Source organism: Lytechinus pictus, chromosome 2 (assembly GCF_037042905.1).
Source record: "Lytechinus pictus isolate F3 Inbred chromosome 2, Lp3.0, whole genome shotgun sequence".
Taxonomy (NCBI): domain Eukaryota; kingdom Metazoa; phylum Echinodermata; class Echinoidea; order Temnopleuroida; family Toxopneustidae; genus Lytechinus; species Lytechinus pictus.
In genome coordinates, this window is record NC_087246.1 from 31,287,436 (window position 1) to 31,303,589 (window position 16,154).

Sequence of the window (16,154 nt, forward strand, 5' to 3'; positions counted from 1 at the left end):
AGAATGAGTTTTAAAATCTTTATTTTGTGACATCACATGAGAGCAGGTGAGCTCCCCTATTAAATAAATTCCGTAACAGCTAATTTTCTCAGAAATCAAAAATAAAATTGCTTTACCATACATTGTATATTATTATTCCATACATGATTTTGTTTCATAAAAAATATTCCCACTGAAATAGGAAACTTATGGAATTTCATAGTACATTATAAAGACCTATGAATGATCTGCTCATATGTGACATCACAAAAAAAAATATATATATATATCTGTCAAACATTCATTGATGAGTTTATCTTTTTTCTGCTTTTATTAGAGTTATTTAATATCAATGTGGATTCCCACATTCAGTCTCCTATTCAATCCCAACACTTACAAATTATATCAAAATACCTACCAACTGAGAAAGCCAAGAAGGTGGAGTGAAAGTGAGGACATAGGCTGAATATAGGAACACAATATAGGGACACTAAAGACTTCCCTATCTGTTACAGGAAGGAGGAATGCAAAATAGGGAGACAGCAGTTGCAGTGGCTCTCTTTCACCGAAATTGGGACTGTCCCAATCAAATGGGGACACTTGGCAAGTATGTTATCCCATTACTGCTACTGGGCAATTCCATAAAATAATCAACCTTTTTGTACATCCGACCCCCATTTTTCTCAATTTTTACTTCACCTCATACACTGACCAAGTCATGATCATTTGAGAGCAGTACAGACTGTCTAAAGAACAAGAAATCAGAGACAGAACATTTCATAAAGGTCCCACATATAGGGGGTTGGACATACATATTTTATAGAATTGCCCTACTGTAAATGAATATAATATCATAACACAATATCATACTTCCTTTTCACTTTGTAATGGAATAGGATACATGAAAATAGGCAAGCTATACAAGTATAAAAGATTAAATTACATGAAAGAAAATTTAATATGGAATAAAATCAATCTATAATTCAAAATATATTTTGACATGGAATATTTTTACATCACTTATTACATTTTTGCATGAGAATATAATTTTGATGGTTCCGTTCGCATACATGACAACTGGTGAGGATGACTCCTCCATAAGTCATATACTAAATTATCATAGATTTGTCACGAGCAAAAAAATATTTTTAAAAGACTGGCTTTATCTTACTATTGCACCTTTCTATAGCTTAAACAGACATGAATTTGAAACCACTGTTATCAAGATTTTGAATGGAAGGAGAAATATGTGACTCATTCTCTACATTTTTGTAATATAATTATTCTATCCCAACTCAGCTACTTATTGCTTAACACATTAATAATTCAATATAAATGGGTTAAAAAAAACCTTTATAAAATACTCTGCTCAGAAGAAGGCAACAAAATATTGCATAGTTTTGTTCATTTCTCATAATTACTTTTGATAAGCAGATATTTAGCATCCAGTAGGATGCGAAAGATATTGTATGTTTGATTTTGCCAGCGCCGTAATGAGGCTGCGATGAATGCAAGGAATGCTCCCCAGGGAGTGGAAATTGTGAACTTTTTGTGCGGGATTGAAATGAATCCAATGACCGGGTTAATAATATGCTGTAACGCGCTTTGAGCCATTCTGGGAAAAGCGCTTTATAAAAATTGGCTATTATTATTATTATTATTATTATTTCATGCCATAATACAATTCATATATCATCCTTTCTCAATAATCAAAGTTAGTACATTGCATAGTTGATTGTGATGGTTAATGAACAATGAATTGTTTTCAATAAAATACCCACTATCTTATGTGTGGACATATCATGATATACACTTGTACAAGACAAATTCTTTTCTCCCATACTTTAATGGTGAAGTAGGACCATATAATGCCTTTGGAATAACAAAGTAAGATAGGTACAGATAAATGATACACAATAAAATGGTGAACTAAACGCGATATCAGTACTTTAGAATATGAATAAGTCGGTGGCTCATGCGGATAATGCCGATGGGGCTTGTATTGTATCTCAGTATACCACTCGTCTATCGTGATTCAAACAATTTTTTCAACAAGAGCATAACAATTAAAAACAATCAGAGAAGGACTGCACAAATGGCTTGCGATCAAAATATGCAATTCAACAATTGAGGGTTATGCAGTCCTGAGTTGGCTCAAGTGTGTGTGAAGTTGATATGAGCTCCTTTCACATGCCATTTTAAAATGCTCGATAGACCCAATGATACCTAGACTCATCCACAGGGAAGATTCCTTCCGAACCTATTATACATGGGAGACGAGGAGAGAAAAGCAAAATAGAGGGGGGAGACAGAGGTGAAGGGGGGGGGGGGAGAGATGGGGAGGGAGGCAGAGAGTGGAATAGAAGACAGAAGGGGGAAGTGATGGAGAGAGATGTACACAATAGAGGGAAGTGAAAAATATAGAATGGAGGAAAGAAATGAAAGATGGCGGAAAAATGGGAAGAGAGAATAAAATAGAAAAAATAGACAGAGGGATGGAGAATACGGGAGAAAAAGAGAGGGGGACAAAGGAAAGGTAAGAAAGGAGAAACAAGTACAGGAGAAAAGGGGGAAGGAGAAAGGAGTACAGGAGGGAAAGAAAAGGAAGAAGGGAAAAAGAATACAAATGGGTGAGACAAAAGGGATTAGGAAAGGGAAGAATGAAGAAAGACGGAGAAAGACACACACAAAAAGAAATTAAAAAGAAAATAGAGTGGAGAAACAAATGAGGGGTTGGAAAGAAAGCAGAGAGATGATAGAAAAAGGGGGAAAGAGAGACAGGAGAGGGGAGAACAGAGAGAAGTTAAGAAAAAAAAAGAATACATAGATAAAGAAAAAAGAATCAGGAAAGAAGGAAAGACAGAAAGGGAAGAAGAGTGAAAGAAGAAGATGAAAGAATAGAGAGGTGCCAGATAGAGAGGTGAGTGAAGAGGGAAGAAAGAGGAAAACGGATGAGAAAGAAGGAGCAGAGAGAAAACGAAATGAGAGGTAATGGGGGCAGACAAGCCAAAAAAAAGAAAGGTAAAATGGTAAGAAGAAAAAGGAGAGAGAAGGGGTGACAGATGATGAGAGATGAGTAAAAATGAAAGAGGAAAAGGGAAAGAGAAGAGTAGGAAAGGAGGATGCAGATATGGAGAACAACAGGAACCAGAAGAGTTAGTATATATCCATATATTTGCTTACAAATTTGGGTAAATTTGACATAAATCATAACCAAGATCGATGCTAAAGAATTTCATGTTTCGATAAGTTGACACAAGGACACAGTATAGTGTAGTACACAATGTTCTACTTCTATTGAGTAGTACATCATTTACATCATAGGTATGAGATGAGCAGATTCCAGATAGTCTTGCCTTTAGAACTGTTATCCATACAAGCAAAATTTAGAAATCAGGGGGGTTTTTCACAAAGAGGTGCATGTGACTTCAATAAAGTCACGCTTACTGCTGGCATGCATATGATGTGTTACATGCAATCTTATCGATTAATGCGCAGTAAATGCGCTTCCTCTTACAATGATTTTCCTAATCAACTGGACATTTAAAGCAGATACGAACCAATAGCAACATCTCGAGTCCTCAACTACTCATACCTGGCCAGTCTCCTGACCCATAATGCTAGTGTAGTCTCGTAATATAGACCCACTTGAATGATAACATGCTAATTAACTACTCAATACATTTATACCGCAATAATTATGTTACCAAGTAGCAAAACAATTACTTTTCTGGCTCTCAAAACATTTTAGTTTCTCCATTCAAATACAATTATAGGTCAATTTATTCTTTGTAGTATTAGTAGATATCTGAAATATAGTTTAAGACTATGTATTTATAACACACAGTCAATGGGAGACCACACACAGTTCATTTCCCTTTTAAGTGCGTCTCTAAGTATACTTAACCCTTTGTGAAACACCCCCCTCATCATTTCAATGACATGACAGACATTTAGACCTACATAATATCATAAATCCAATGGCCCGTATTCTGAAGTCAGGTTTAACTTAAACTCAGGTTTAAAATTGTGATTTAAGTATGGATAGCCAATTGTTACATAAATTACTAACAGTAGAGATATCATATATTTGGCTCTTAAATCATTCATAATTGTCTAGGAAGTATAAATAGATGATTGTCTTCACCATCAAGGAATCAGGAAAGAGCACAGTAAACATCAGAAACATAGAACTTCATCAAATTTTTGACACTTTTGGCTTCCCATAATTTTAGCACAGGGTTAAACCATGGTCTAAGGCAAACCTGACTTAAGAATACGGGTCAATGAATTCAAAGAGCATGAAATATTCTTTAAAAAGGGGACTGATAAACCTATTATTTACTTACCAGTAGTGGCTAAGGATTGGTGATCATTCTCATCCACTGTATATATTGACCAATAGAGACTGTTGGCATTATCATTCATGATGTCATTGATTGAAGTAATATAGTTGCCAAACTGGGTTACTTTAGATTCAAAACTGCAGAAAGAAACAATAAAATATATATATATATTTAAAATATTATATATATATATATAAAATATTTATAAATATTTATAAAATATATATATATATATCTATTTATATTTATAAAATATATATAAAATATTATATATATTTATATAAATATAAATATAATATTGTTTAAAGTGACATTGCATCAATGTTGTCCGATATTCAAATGTCATTGTCAATTCCATCCTAAAATAAAATAAAAATTTGCTTGAGGATTAAACTGGGGTAAATGGTTATTACTAAAAGCAGTACAGATTCATATACTACATTTAAAGAGATTCCAATAAAGTTGATTTTCTTTATCAACATATTACATATTGTAGCGCATAGGAACATGCAATCTGCTATGTATGATGCGCTATAAAAGAGCCTAGTATTATCAGCTAGTTGCTGGCTGTTGTGGATATAATCTTATGAATTTATAATGTGGACATTTAGCACTTACAGTTGAGGCCAAAAGTTTACATACACCCTATTCAGTGAAATTTGTTCACTTGCCAAACATCGTTAAATTCACTATCAGAAATATAAATACTACCATGACGAAGTTGGAATCAATGACAGAGTGTATTAAGCTCTTTCACATAATTGGGACACTGTTGGGATTCAAATATATTTCAGGTAGAATTTTCTTTCAAGAAAAAAAAATAATATTCATGCCAAATGTATTATATTGTTTGTTATTATATTTTCAAACATCAATTCATAGAAATGTATAAATGTCAAATCTATGATTTGTATTACATTTTCTTTCATGATATGTCACCACTGAACAAATATTTCTGAAATGTTTGTGTTGAGAAACAACTAGCACAAACATGAAATGTTTTTGTCCAGTTTTTATTTTTAATTTGTCTAAAATATGGAGATATATGGGGACAAAATGACACCTAAATATTTTCAGCTCCTAATGACAAAGCAATGTGATAAAGGGGCATGACATACTCATTTGTTCGATATCAAATTGGTCATGATAGCACAAATATTTTATAAGATACAGTAAATTTTATGTTTGGCAAGTGTCAACTTTCCTTTGAATTTCCTGGGTGTATGAAAACTATAAAAAACCTGAGTTTGAGGTCATATGACCAAGGTCAAGGTCATTTAGGGTCAATGAACTTAGAACATGTTAGGGGAATCAAAATCTTTACCTCAGGTTAAGTTTTTGAAATGTCTTCATAACTTGGAAAGTATATGAAACTAGTTCATGAAACTTGGCCATAAGGGTAATCAAATATTACTGCACATCTTGTCTGAATTTCAAGTCACATGAATAAGGTCAAAGGTCATTTTGGGGTCAATGAACTTTGGCCAAGTTGGGGGTATTTGTTGAATTACCATTATAACTTAAAAAGTTTATGGATCTGATTCATAAAAACTTGGACATAAAAGTAATCAAGTATCACTGAACGTCCTGTGCGAGTTCCAGGTCACACGACGAAGGTCAAAGGTCATTTAAGGTCAGTGAACTTTGGCCAAGTTGGGGTATTTGTTAAATTACCATCATAACTTTGAAAGTTTATGGATCTAATTCATAAAACTTGGACATAAGAGTAATCAAGTATCACTGAACATCCTTCGTGAGTTTCAGGTCACATGACCAAGGTCAAAGGTCAGTAAAATTTGGCCAAGTTGGGGTATTTGTTGAATAACCATCATTACTCTAAAAGTGTATGGATCTACTTCATAAAACTTGAACTTAAGAGTAATCAAGTATCACTGAAGATCTCATGCCAGTTTCAGGTCACAAAGTCAAAGGTCATTTAAGGTCAATGAACTTCTGCCATTTTGGAGGTAATTATTAAATTGCCGTCATAACTTTCAAAGTTTACGGATGTAGTTTATGAAATGTGGACATAATGTGAATAATTTTTTAATGGTAGTTTTCAAAGCCAGCACTGCTGCTATATTAATTGTGTAATGCAGGTGAGACTGCAAGAGGCACTCCACTTGTTTTAATGGGGTTGCTGATGTAAATTTGAAGAAAAAAAAAGGTTTTCACTACAAAATGAAGGTCACTTCGGATACATTTTTCCATATTTACACATCTTCCAGAATACCTGGAGGTGCTGCCTATAATATAATAATACACTCCCCCCCAAAAAAAACGCTTCCCACCAACCTGAAGGAGCCGGCTTGACGAGCGCGTTCCATGGCCCTATAAAGGTTTTCTCCTGGTAGGATGTCAACAGAGAATGGAGTGAAAGTACTAATGACATTATTACCCTCGCTGTTAAGTAGTTTCTGACTGATGTCAAAGTTAACCCTGATGGTTTCATCACTCTGTCCAATCAGTGGTATGCTCTGCATTGCATCTGAGAAAATGAGAATGAAATTTTTTTTTTTACTTTAACGAGTCTCGCCTGATAGCGATCAATAAAATATGCAATATGATCTTTTGACCCCTCGATGACCTTTGACCTTATCATCCTCATGAACACACACGTGGTATTAACCAACGGTTATTTGTACCAAGTGTAAGACATTTGATGCAGAAATAAAGAAATGAGAGCAATTTTAACAAAAAATTGACATTCTAACCCCTAGATGGCATTTGACCCCATCATCTCCAACACATTTTTGGTACTACACAATGAACAATTGAGCCAAGTGTGATCAAAATTGATGCGGAAATAATGAAATGAGAGCAAGGTAAATTTTTTTTTAAAGGATGGACATGACCTCATATCATTTGCATTTGACCTTTTGATCCCTAGATGACCTTTGGCCCTATTATCCTCAACAACACACATGTGGTATTATCCAAGGGTCATTTGGACCAAGTGTGATAAAAATTTATACAAAAATAAGGAAATTAGAGCAAAGTGAACAAAAACCTAAAAAAAGGATGAACACGACCTCATATCATTTGATCTTTTGACCCCTAGATAACCCGTGAACCTATTAATCTATTACGCTCACATGTTGTATTACCCAAGGATCATATGTACCAAGTATCAATGTAATTGATGCTGAAATTAAGAAATGAGAGCAAGCTGAACAAAAACTTGAAAAGTGATAACTAGGTCTCTGCCGAAATTCGTTCAGGCAAGACAAAATGACTAAAAAGATTGAGCAAATAGTATTCAGGTCAGGCGCCTCATTAACAGTTCAAATAATACTTCTATTAAGTAACTTTATTCATCTGTATTCAATTGATTGATGCATATTTGATCAACATCATCTGGTCTAATTTCCTGATGGGTCTTTTTCGTTCATTCTAAACTTTTTGTTTGAGTCAATGTTTCCTCTTCTCAAACTGGCATTTGGTCTAATCATCAGAAGGTCTGATGATTATTTGGTGAACCTTAGCCAAATTGATATATACTTACTGCTCACATGCCTACTTGAGTGGAATTTAGACAAAATGGAAAGAAGACAAACTAGTTTTAGACAAAAGGAAAATGTAGACTTTGACTATCTGGCAACCCGTAGAGGTTTCCTTTAAGAAGGAATTTCCAAGTTTATCTTGATCCTGAATGCTAGCAACTCACGGAATGTATATCAGGAGAGAAATATATTTAGAAAATTGATACCGTTTCCAATGCTGATCCTGAATAAAAGATTCTAACTGAAGCCTATTGTTACACCCTCTAAGTTGGTAATACAATATAAACAATGAAACCTAACTAACATCAAAATGCATACGGACAATTGTAAATGAAACAATGCTATTTTCGTTCAATTTGAGTTATGTTATATCCACTTATCACTCCTTAGCTTGGCACCAAAAAATTGTTGTCAAGTTGAGGAGAGAAAAAAAGATAAAGTTAACCTAGGAGAATTTGGGTTCCTCTGCAGGTTAAATTAAACCAAGTGAGAGTGTACTATCTAAACTTTTTTGTTCATATTCCATATTTCATACTTCTCACAATTATAAGTCTCATACATTGTTCAGCATTCAAGGATGATTTATATCTTCTATGTTTTAAAACATTTTTTTAAAGGGGGTGAAATAACCTTGTACTGGACAATCCAGCTGAATATCAGACAAGCTCCCATGGTGACGGTTGCTAAGCAATGGCATGACCTGGATAGTGCTTCCTTGGTTACCAAAGTGACCATCCTCCATCTGGGCATCAAGGACGTGAGTTAAGGCATCTTCACATCGCCATAGTGATGGTGATTTATGGGCAGCGATTAAAGCCTAGGAAAAGTATCAATTTGAAACCTATGAACTGAAAAGAATCGTAAGACAGACATCATCAACTCTCAAGGGCGGTCCCCAAAGGTAGGGGGACCAGGGGCTGGAAAATTTGACAAGCAAAAAAAAAAAGGTTATCACCCAAAATGTAAAGTCATTTAAAAAAAAAAAGGTTATCACCCAATAAGTAAGGTCATCTCGTCCAAAATACATGTTTTATTTCAATTTCTTTCCATCATAAAAGACCGAAAATAGCAGGGGGGACATTTGATATTGTGTTCCCCCTACTATTTTGGGTAGGGGGGACACGTCCCCCATGGGATTTCCGCCCATGTCAACTCTAATATTTGAATATCACTGTATTATGTGCATATGAATGCTTTGTGAAAAATAAGCAAAATATTAAAATGTCATAACTTCCCTATTCATTCAAATCAATTCTTTGTTGGGGTGGACTTGGAACTTTAAATACAATAGTTCATTATATGCTTTTAAAAAACGTCCAAGTGCATATTTTGGTGATGTCATGCATAATTTGAAGTGTAGCTTTATGAAACAGCTCATAGGGATGACAAGGTTTTTGTGTTTCAACTGATATTGTACATTCTGAAATGGCAAGATCCCTCTTATCAATTTAATTCGTAAGCATAGGTTTCCAAGTAAGCAATAGTTTTATTGCTCTGGTGCAATGGAGAATCTACAGATCAACATATCTCCCATTTTATGTCACATAGTTACAGGGGGCCGTTTCATAAAGCTGTTCGTAAGTTAAGAGCGACTTTAAGAACGACTGGTGAACCTTTCTTACGCGCTAAACCATCGCCAATGAACATACCGTTTACCACAAGAAAGGATCACCAGTCGTTCTTAAAGTCGCTCTTATCTTACGAACAGCTTTATGAAACACCCACCAGGTCTGCAATTTAGGCTTGTTGGGACATGGTGCAACAAGTCAGAGCAACAAAACCCAGCAGCATTTCTATGTACTGCTATCAGGATATTAGAAATTAACAAAAATGTCGCAGGGGCATTGATTTTTTTGGGATGCAAGACACTAAAGATCAATCAAATTCTTTAAAAAAGTTAATGCAAATGGGCAAATCTGGTGCAAAATAATCTTTCTAGAGCTACGTAGACAACCCATGTGTCATGACCCCATCAAACATGACCTACGGCATTATTATAAAGTCACTGTATGAAATGAGTATTGATATTATAATTCCATTCCTGAATGGAGAGTTTTGCGGCAACACCATGTAGGTTAGTCCTGAAAAGGGCTGTTTGTTTATCTTTCTGGTAATAGTTCTGAAAAAAAACTGTTCTGGTAATAGTTCTTTTCAGAACTATTACCAGAAAGATAAACCAACAGTCCTTTTCAGGACTAATTAACCTACATGGTGTTACGGCAAAACTCTCTATTCAGTCTTACCACCACGCAAACCTTCAAAGCTCGCAATTCCATTCCTAATGTCGGGAATCGCCTGAACAAATATGGGCCATTTCTGGTCCTGTAATGCATGTCTAATGTGTCTGACCATTTGAAAAAGTATGAAGAACGTTGGTAAAATTTGCTACATCATATCTGAACGAGTCTTTAAAAGTGCATACCTGAGCTGCCAATGCAGTGCTAATACTATTAGTATTATCAGAGTTACTGAACCCGCCATCGGATGTTTGATATCCCATGATGCAGCTGGCACCTTTCTGTAGCATGTTCCTCAGTGGGAGGAGTCTTTGAGGACGATTGAAGGAACCCTGCATGCAGGCCATAGCCATGACTGCCATAGACGTCACATCTTCATAGTGATATCAAATGTGAGATAGAAGACAGAAAGAGAGAGAGAGAGAGGGAGGGAGAGAAAGAAAGAGACAGACAGAGAGAGAGAGAAGTGAGAGAAGCATGAAAAAACAGTCATCAAAACGATTCAAGATCGAGAGTTGTGACAATGGGCTTGGTGAACTTTGACTTTTACTGCATTATCCCCAAATTCTTATCTGGCCATAAGCCTCATTGGAAGTCAATCCCTCAAACAGTGCTTCAAAAATAAAGAGAGATATTTTCTGATATTTCCACTTTTGTAAACAATTCACCAATGCATAGACTATACTTCAAACCCAAGAACTCCTCTATTCGGATGCCTAGGCTATATGTATGACTTTGTACCATACCGTAGTGTCCCTTTAGATATCAACAACCAATATTTCATGCAACGAAAAGCTATAAAAATACCTTAAATAAAAATAAAGATAATTTAATTTTCCTTACCAACACCAAATGGAAAGCATCCATCCTCCTGCTGCATCCCCTCCAGAGTTTCTATGGCACTGTGTGGCACGTCACTTCCGGTGCTGCATAAGGCAAGCACCGCCAGGGAGTACGGGAAGTAATTTCTGGTTAGACTAGTGTTAAAGTTGTCCACCCGTTGATGCAGGTGTTTCATGATGTTGTGGCCGTAGAAGTTGGAGGCATTTTGGCAAGTAGCATGTAGTGCCATGGCATAGTAGCCTAGCTTTCCTAGAGACATTTCCTTGAAGCCATGTCTAAAAAAGAAGATAAATACGATGATATTGATTAGTTTGGGCATCTATGATCTAACAAGAAGAAAATCCCCAGACACCCCACTTTACCATAGCCTAGTTCTTCTAATAACCATTTGGTCTAATGGCAATTTGGCCCATTTACCACTTTGTCTAATTTCCAGTTAGGCTATATATTTACTTCTTCTGATATCCATTGGGTGTAACACAATGAAGGGGTACTCTGGGCTGAAAAAAAATAATCTAAATAAACAGAGTAAAATTCACAGAGCAAAATGATGAAAATTTCATCAAAATCCAATAAAAAATAACGAAGTTAATGAATTTCAAAGTTTAGCAATATTTTGTGAAAATAGCTATATGCAAGTCGTCATGAATATACATTGAGGTAGGCTGATGATGTCACATCCCCACTTTCCTTTTTCTTGTTATTATATGAAATCATAATTACTTAATTTTTTCATACATGTATGAATGATACATCTCCCTTACAATTAAGTAAGTTGCAGCAAATATGTAATGCATTAAATCAGCTTTCAAACCATTTTTTTTTGGTTCTTGGAGGATATAATTTGAATAAACATAATTTCATGAAATGAACTACAAAAGAACAATTGAGGATATGACATCATCAGTATACTCATTGAATATTCATGAAGACATGCATACTGTTTCATCGAAATAATGCAATGTTTAAAATGTCTTAACTTTGTTATCATTCCTTGTCCGATTTTGTTCAAATTTTCAGTTTTTGTTTGTCTGATTTTTCTTTATCTGTTCAAATCATATCATGTTCAGCCTGAAATACCCTTTAAAGTTTACATGGTGATTAGATAAACTGCTTATAAGCTTACAAAATTTGACAATGTGTAAGCAGAAGGGAAGACTTTAGACTAACTAGGTTATAGACTAAATGAGAATTATGCTATTTGACCAAGTGTAGTCTGTTGTGTACCGGTACATGTACATTGTAGACCAAATGGATATAAGATATTGACCCCTGATTAAAATATTAATTTTTTTTTTGCGTGTGCAATAATGGGCTACATGAGAAGTAGTCAGACAAAGTGAACATAAACCATGTTTGCCTACCTGTGTGATATATCAATCAACAGCTCAATATTTAGTTGTTTTATGGTCAGCTGTGTTTCCATTGATACAAGGTCATTCTTCCAGGTCTCGTTGGCTAGTTGAAGAGACAACATGGCCGACCCAGTACTTAGGAAAAACCACCCCCTGTCCTCTGTCTGCTGGTCCAGGAGCCATTCCGTAGCCTTCCACTGAGAGGTCTGGATTCTCTGAGCTAAAGTTGAGTTGGTCTCTGGACCTGGAGTGGGACGCAAACACGATAAAATCATCATCATCTGACATCATCATCCATTATCACAATTATTAATCATTATTATTTCATATTATAAATAATCATCATTATTCAAAGAACACTTTCTCAAGTTAGGCCTACTTATAATAAAAGCTCACAAATTTAAACAATCTCTATTCATGGTATTCCAATACTTACTGAAACAGGTGACATTATAAAAAAAGGTTCAGTAGTTTCATCATGGGATGAACAGAGAGTACTTCTCCATTTAATTTGGCAAAAAATATGTGATTGTAGGAATAATGTGATTAATTAAGCAGAAATGGAACCACCTGATTGGGACGTCTCAAGTTTGAAAGGGTATCTTACCTTCTCCTCCCATAGATCTTCCTTTCTTTGAACATTATTCACTACTGGTACTTTAATTCTTCATTATTGGAACATAAATATTTTACACACTTTAATTTGCTTCATCACAATACTTCCAGTCCCTTCATGCACTTGCACGTTTTATGACAGTACTTTATAGATATATAATTATTTTGGCTATTTTCCAGGGCTGTCACCTTTTCAAGGTTTGATTTTGTGACGACCCTTGCAACCATCCTATTTATTGTGTAACAGAAAATATAACTTTTGTTGTTTATTCATGTATGACATAACTGATGTACAAAACTATTGTTCATTATCTTGATGTCAAATTTCAGATATATGTATCTTCTTACAGTCCAGAATTTTGTTATGAAAAATGTTGCAAAAATTAATAAATGAAAATGACAAAATGAAAATACTAATGGCATGTTGTCTCAGTGGGGTAGTTAACTATACAAAATCATCACAGAATTAAAAGGACTTTTCAAATTTTTTACTTATCTATTGTTCTATGGTAGAAAGGAATATGTTAGGTAGTCAATTGTAATATTTGTATATTTCAATAAATTTTGCCTACTTATCAGGATTAATGTTGTTGTTACTGTCATCATTATTCTATTATCATTATTACTATTACTATTATTATTATCATTATTATCATTATTATTATTTTCATCATTATCATTACCTTTATTTTCATGATCATAATCACGATCCTTGTCATTTCTATGAATTTCCTTTTACATCTTTTCAGTCATTTGTTTCACGATTGACCTGCCATTTGATTACCAATATTAAAGTCAAGCAGTGTCTTAGTAGTTCTCAAAAATTGTAATAAGCTTACCACAAATACTGGACACGTCAGGGTTTGGTAGAACCGATACAAAGCATGGTGTGAACAACCCCAAGAACTGCCACAGAAACTTTAACCTGAACATTTTCTGAAAAAAAAAAAATATTGAATTTCAAATTACTCTGATTCCATGAAGATATAGATCCCAGTGATCATCATTATTTTATGATTTTTATCATGTATTCTACCCTTTTAAGCGCATTCTTCCTGGTCAAAGGTCAATATATATCAATCCTGTAGTTTATCCTAGTTTATAAAAGCCACAGGTATGATTCTCATCATAACAGTAATCAGTATTTAATTCTGATTTCCATGAGAAGATACAAATACAATTCATATAAATAAAGAAACAGAAAAGGAAAGCAAAATTAAATATCAAGTTTACATTAAACAAACACAAAGAAAAGGCCAAAAGAAAACTTGTTGAATCAGACATGCCCAACTAATTGATGACATGTTAAATTATGGTTAATATGAAATGATAGGCTAGTTGTGGCAATTAAGAGAATCGGACAAATACATGCTAGTGGTAAATTAGAAGGAATACTATAAGAAAACTGAAAATAATCAATGAATGAAGTAGTCTAATTAAATACAAAAAATATATCACAACAAATTGACACACATTGGTACAGACAATATATAACTTCTTCTTACTAAGTTCTACTAAATTAGAGGATTATGTATTATGCACACTGCATCATTGGTGTAAACGTTTGTTCTTTTATGTGCACAGGGACCGTGTTCATTGTTAGCTGCCATAGCACCTGAAGCTTCATAGCCCAGAGCAACAAATAGACAAGGTTCTTATAATTAAGAATAGAAATGGTCAAACAAGTGAATTGCAACAATCAACTCCCTGGTAAAAAAAAAACAACAACAAAGAACAAGCAAAGTTTAAAAAAAAACATGAAAAAGGACACCTCTACTCAATGAAAAATGCTATAATACTAATACAGGGCCAATGCCATACTTTTGTCTTGACATGGTCAGTGATAATAGGTAGTCACACTCACAGACACAAAAGTTAACTCTTTCTTTCATTGGCTTGCTTTCTACTAATACAATAGTTCTTTCTGCAATTCTGTTCAAAATCACATACCGAATTCCTTTCCTCAAAAGCTGCTGTGATGTGAGAGTCAAGTCCAAATAAGAGTCCAAGAAATTAGCCTCGTCCTCGACAATGTCAATGATGCAAAGCCAAATGTTGTCTTATTCATTCCTGCCTGGCAGCTCAGATGTGTGCAAGGCAGCGACCCCACAACGACTCAGTCTCAGGCAGGCCAGTACCGCGACAGAATTGCAGAAGAATAAGCTGAACAGCTGATATTATCGTGATCAGAGATCATTTGCATACAATACATGCTCCCTTATCCTTATCCTTATCCTGTAGTGGTATACTGATTAGTTCGGGCCACCTCGCCTCCGGCTACATCCACCGCGCGCGGCGTCCGGAGTGTTTGGAAGATGGGGAATTCCCTCGTACTTTCTCTGAAGCGTGACGTCACGGTCTGTCGGGAAAAGGGGGGGGGGGGTGCTCTTAGTTCGTACGTGTGTGGGATGTGCGGTGCGATTATTTTTTTCCTCTCCATTTTCTGTGTCATATTTCTTTACTTCTTTCAGTGAATTGGAAAAATGAATTGATCAATAGAATCGATTTATAAATTTATGAAGTGCCTATAGTATAGGCCTATGTTTTATCGATTTGATTTTGTATTAGCCTTATGAAGTATGATGTAGGCCTATTACTTATGAAGTTATGAAATCTATGCAGTCAGTTTGTTTGTATTGACTTGAAAAAACAATAAAAAATACTTTAAAGAATAAGTGAAATACTGCCCCTGCATGAAATTTCAGTAAAGCTTCATCTTGTGCCCTCAGTGAACTCATCGATTGAAAAATCTTTGGTCTAATAATCTACTGTATGTGTGGTTTTTTTTTTACTATACATTTATGATAATATGCACAGGTTCGTTCAATGTTTAAAATGAAGACGTTTTACAGAAGATTATTGGCGATAGGCAGCCAATGTGATAACAATGTTTAATGAAATAATATTATAAGGGACAGAACTTGGTTATTTCCCACCCATTTTCCGCATTGATGTATCAAACTAAACCGAACTTCTTTGAAATGTACTTTTCTTTTTTAATCTTAAATACTATCCGTCAAGTGATTTTGGTATATTCATTTTTTACTCACCCAAGCATGAATTAGCTAGGTTATTGAACGAGGAGACTTGAGCTTTGTCTCCTGCATTTTTCACTGAATTATCAATATATCTCGCTTACATACTTTTTTGCTGCTGTTTTTTGTGGGAAACTTTGTATGACTACACCTTCACTGGTAATGCTACATATCAACTAGTCCGAAATAGTGATAATTTCCTGTAATATATTCTAACGTCCATTTTGGTCTAATGTCCGAA

General features: G+C 34.8%; 1 protein-coding gene across 1 annotated transcript; it reads right to left on the reverse strand.

Annotated features, from left to right (window-relative positions):
• Nucleotides 1-913: 913 nt before the first annotated feature.
• On the reverse strand, nt 914-16,144 carry LOC129254406 (uncharacterized protein CG3556-like). The gene is made up of 10 exons (XM_064115439.1): nt 15,929-16,144; nt 14,829-15,237; nt 13,718-13,814; nt 12,273-12,507; nt 10,909-11,183; nt 10,251-10,438; nt 8,459-8,645; nt 6,621-6,813; nt 4,329-4,462; nt 914-2,239 (listed from the first exon to the last, which is right to left on the reverse strand). The coding sequence occupies exons 3-10, from the start codon at nt 13,809-13,811 to the stop codon at nt 2,178-2,180; spliced, it is 1,368 nt and encodes a 455-aa protein (XP_063971509.1). The 5' UTR covers nt 13,812-13,814; nt 14,829-15,237; nt 15,929-16,144; the 3' UTR covers nt 914-2,177.
• Between the last annotated feature and the right edge of the window lie 10 nt (nt 16,145-16,154).

What these genes read in the sequence shown, in the direction of transcription:
- LOC129254406 (XM_064115439.1), bottom strand. Translation starts at nt 13,811, where the DNA reads ATGTTCAGGTTAAAGTTTCTGTGGCAGTTCTTGGGGTTGTTCACACCA. An exon ending in GCTGGATTGTCCAGTACAAG is followed by an intron (nt 6,814 to 8,458) that starts GTTATTTCACCC and finishes TCATTTTCTCAG; the next exon opens with ATGCAATGCAGAGCATACCA. An exon ending in CGTCAAGCCGGCTCCTTCAG is followed by an intron (nt 4,463 to 6,620) that starts GTTGGTGGGAAG and finishes TTCTTTCTGCAG; the next exon opens with TTTTGAATCTAAAGTAACCC.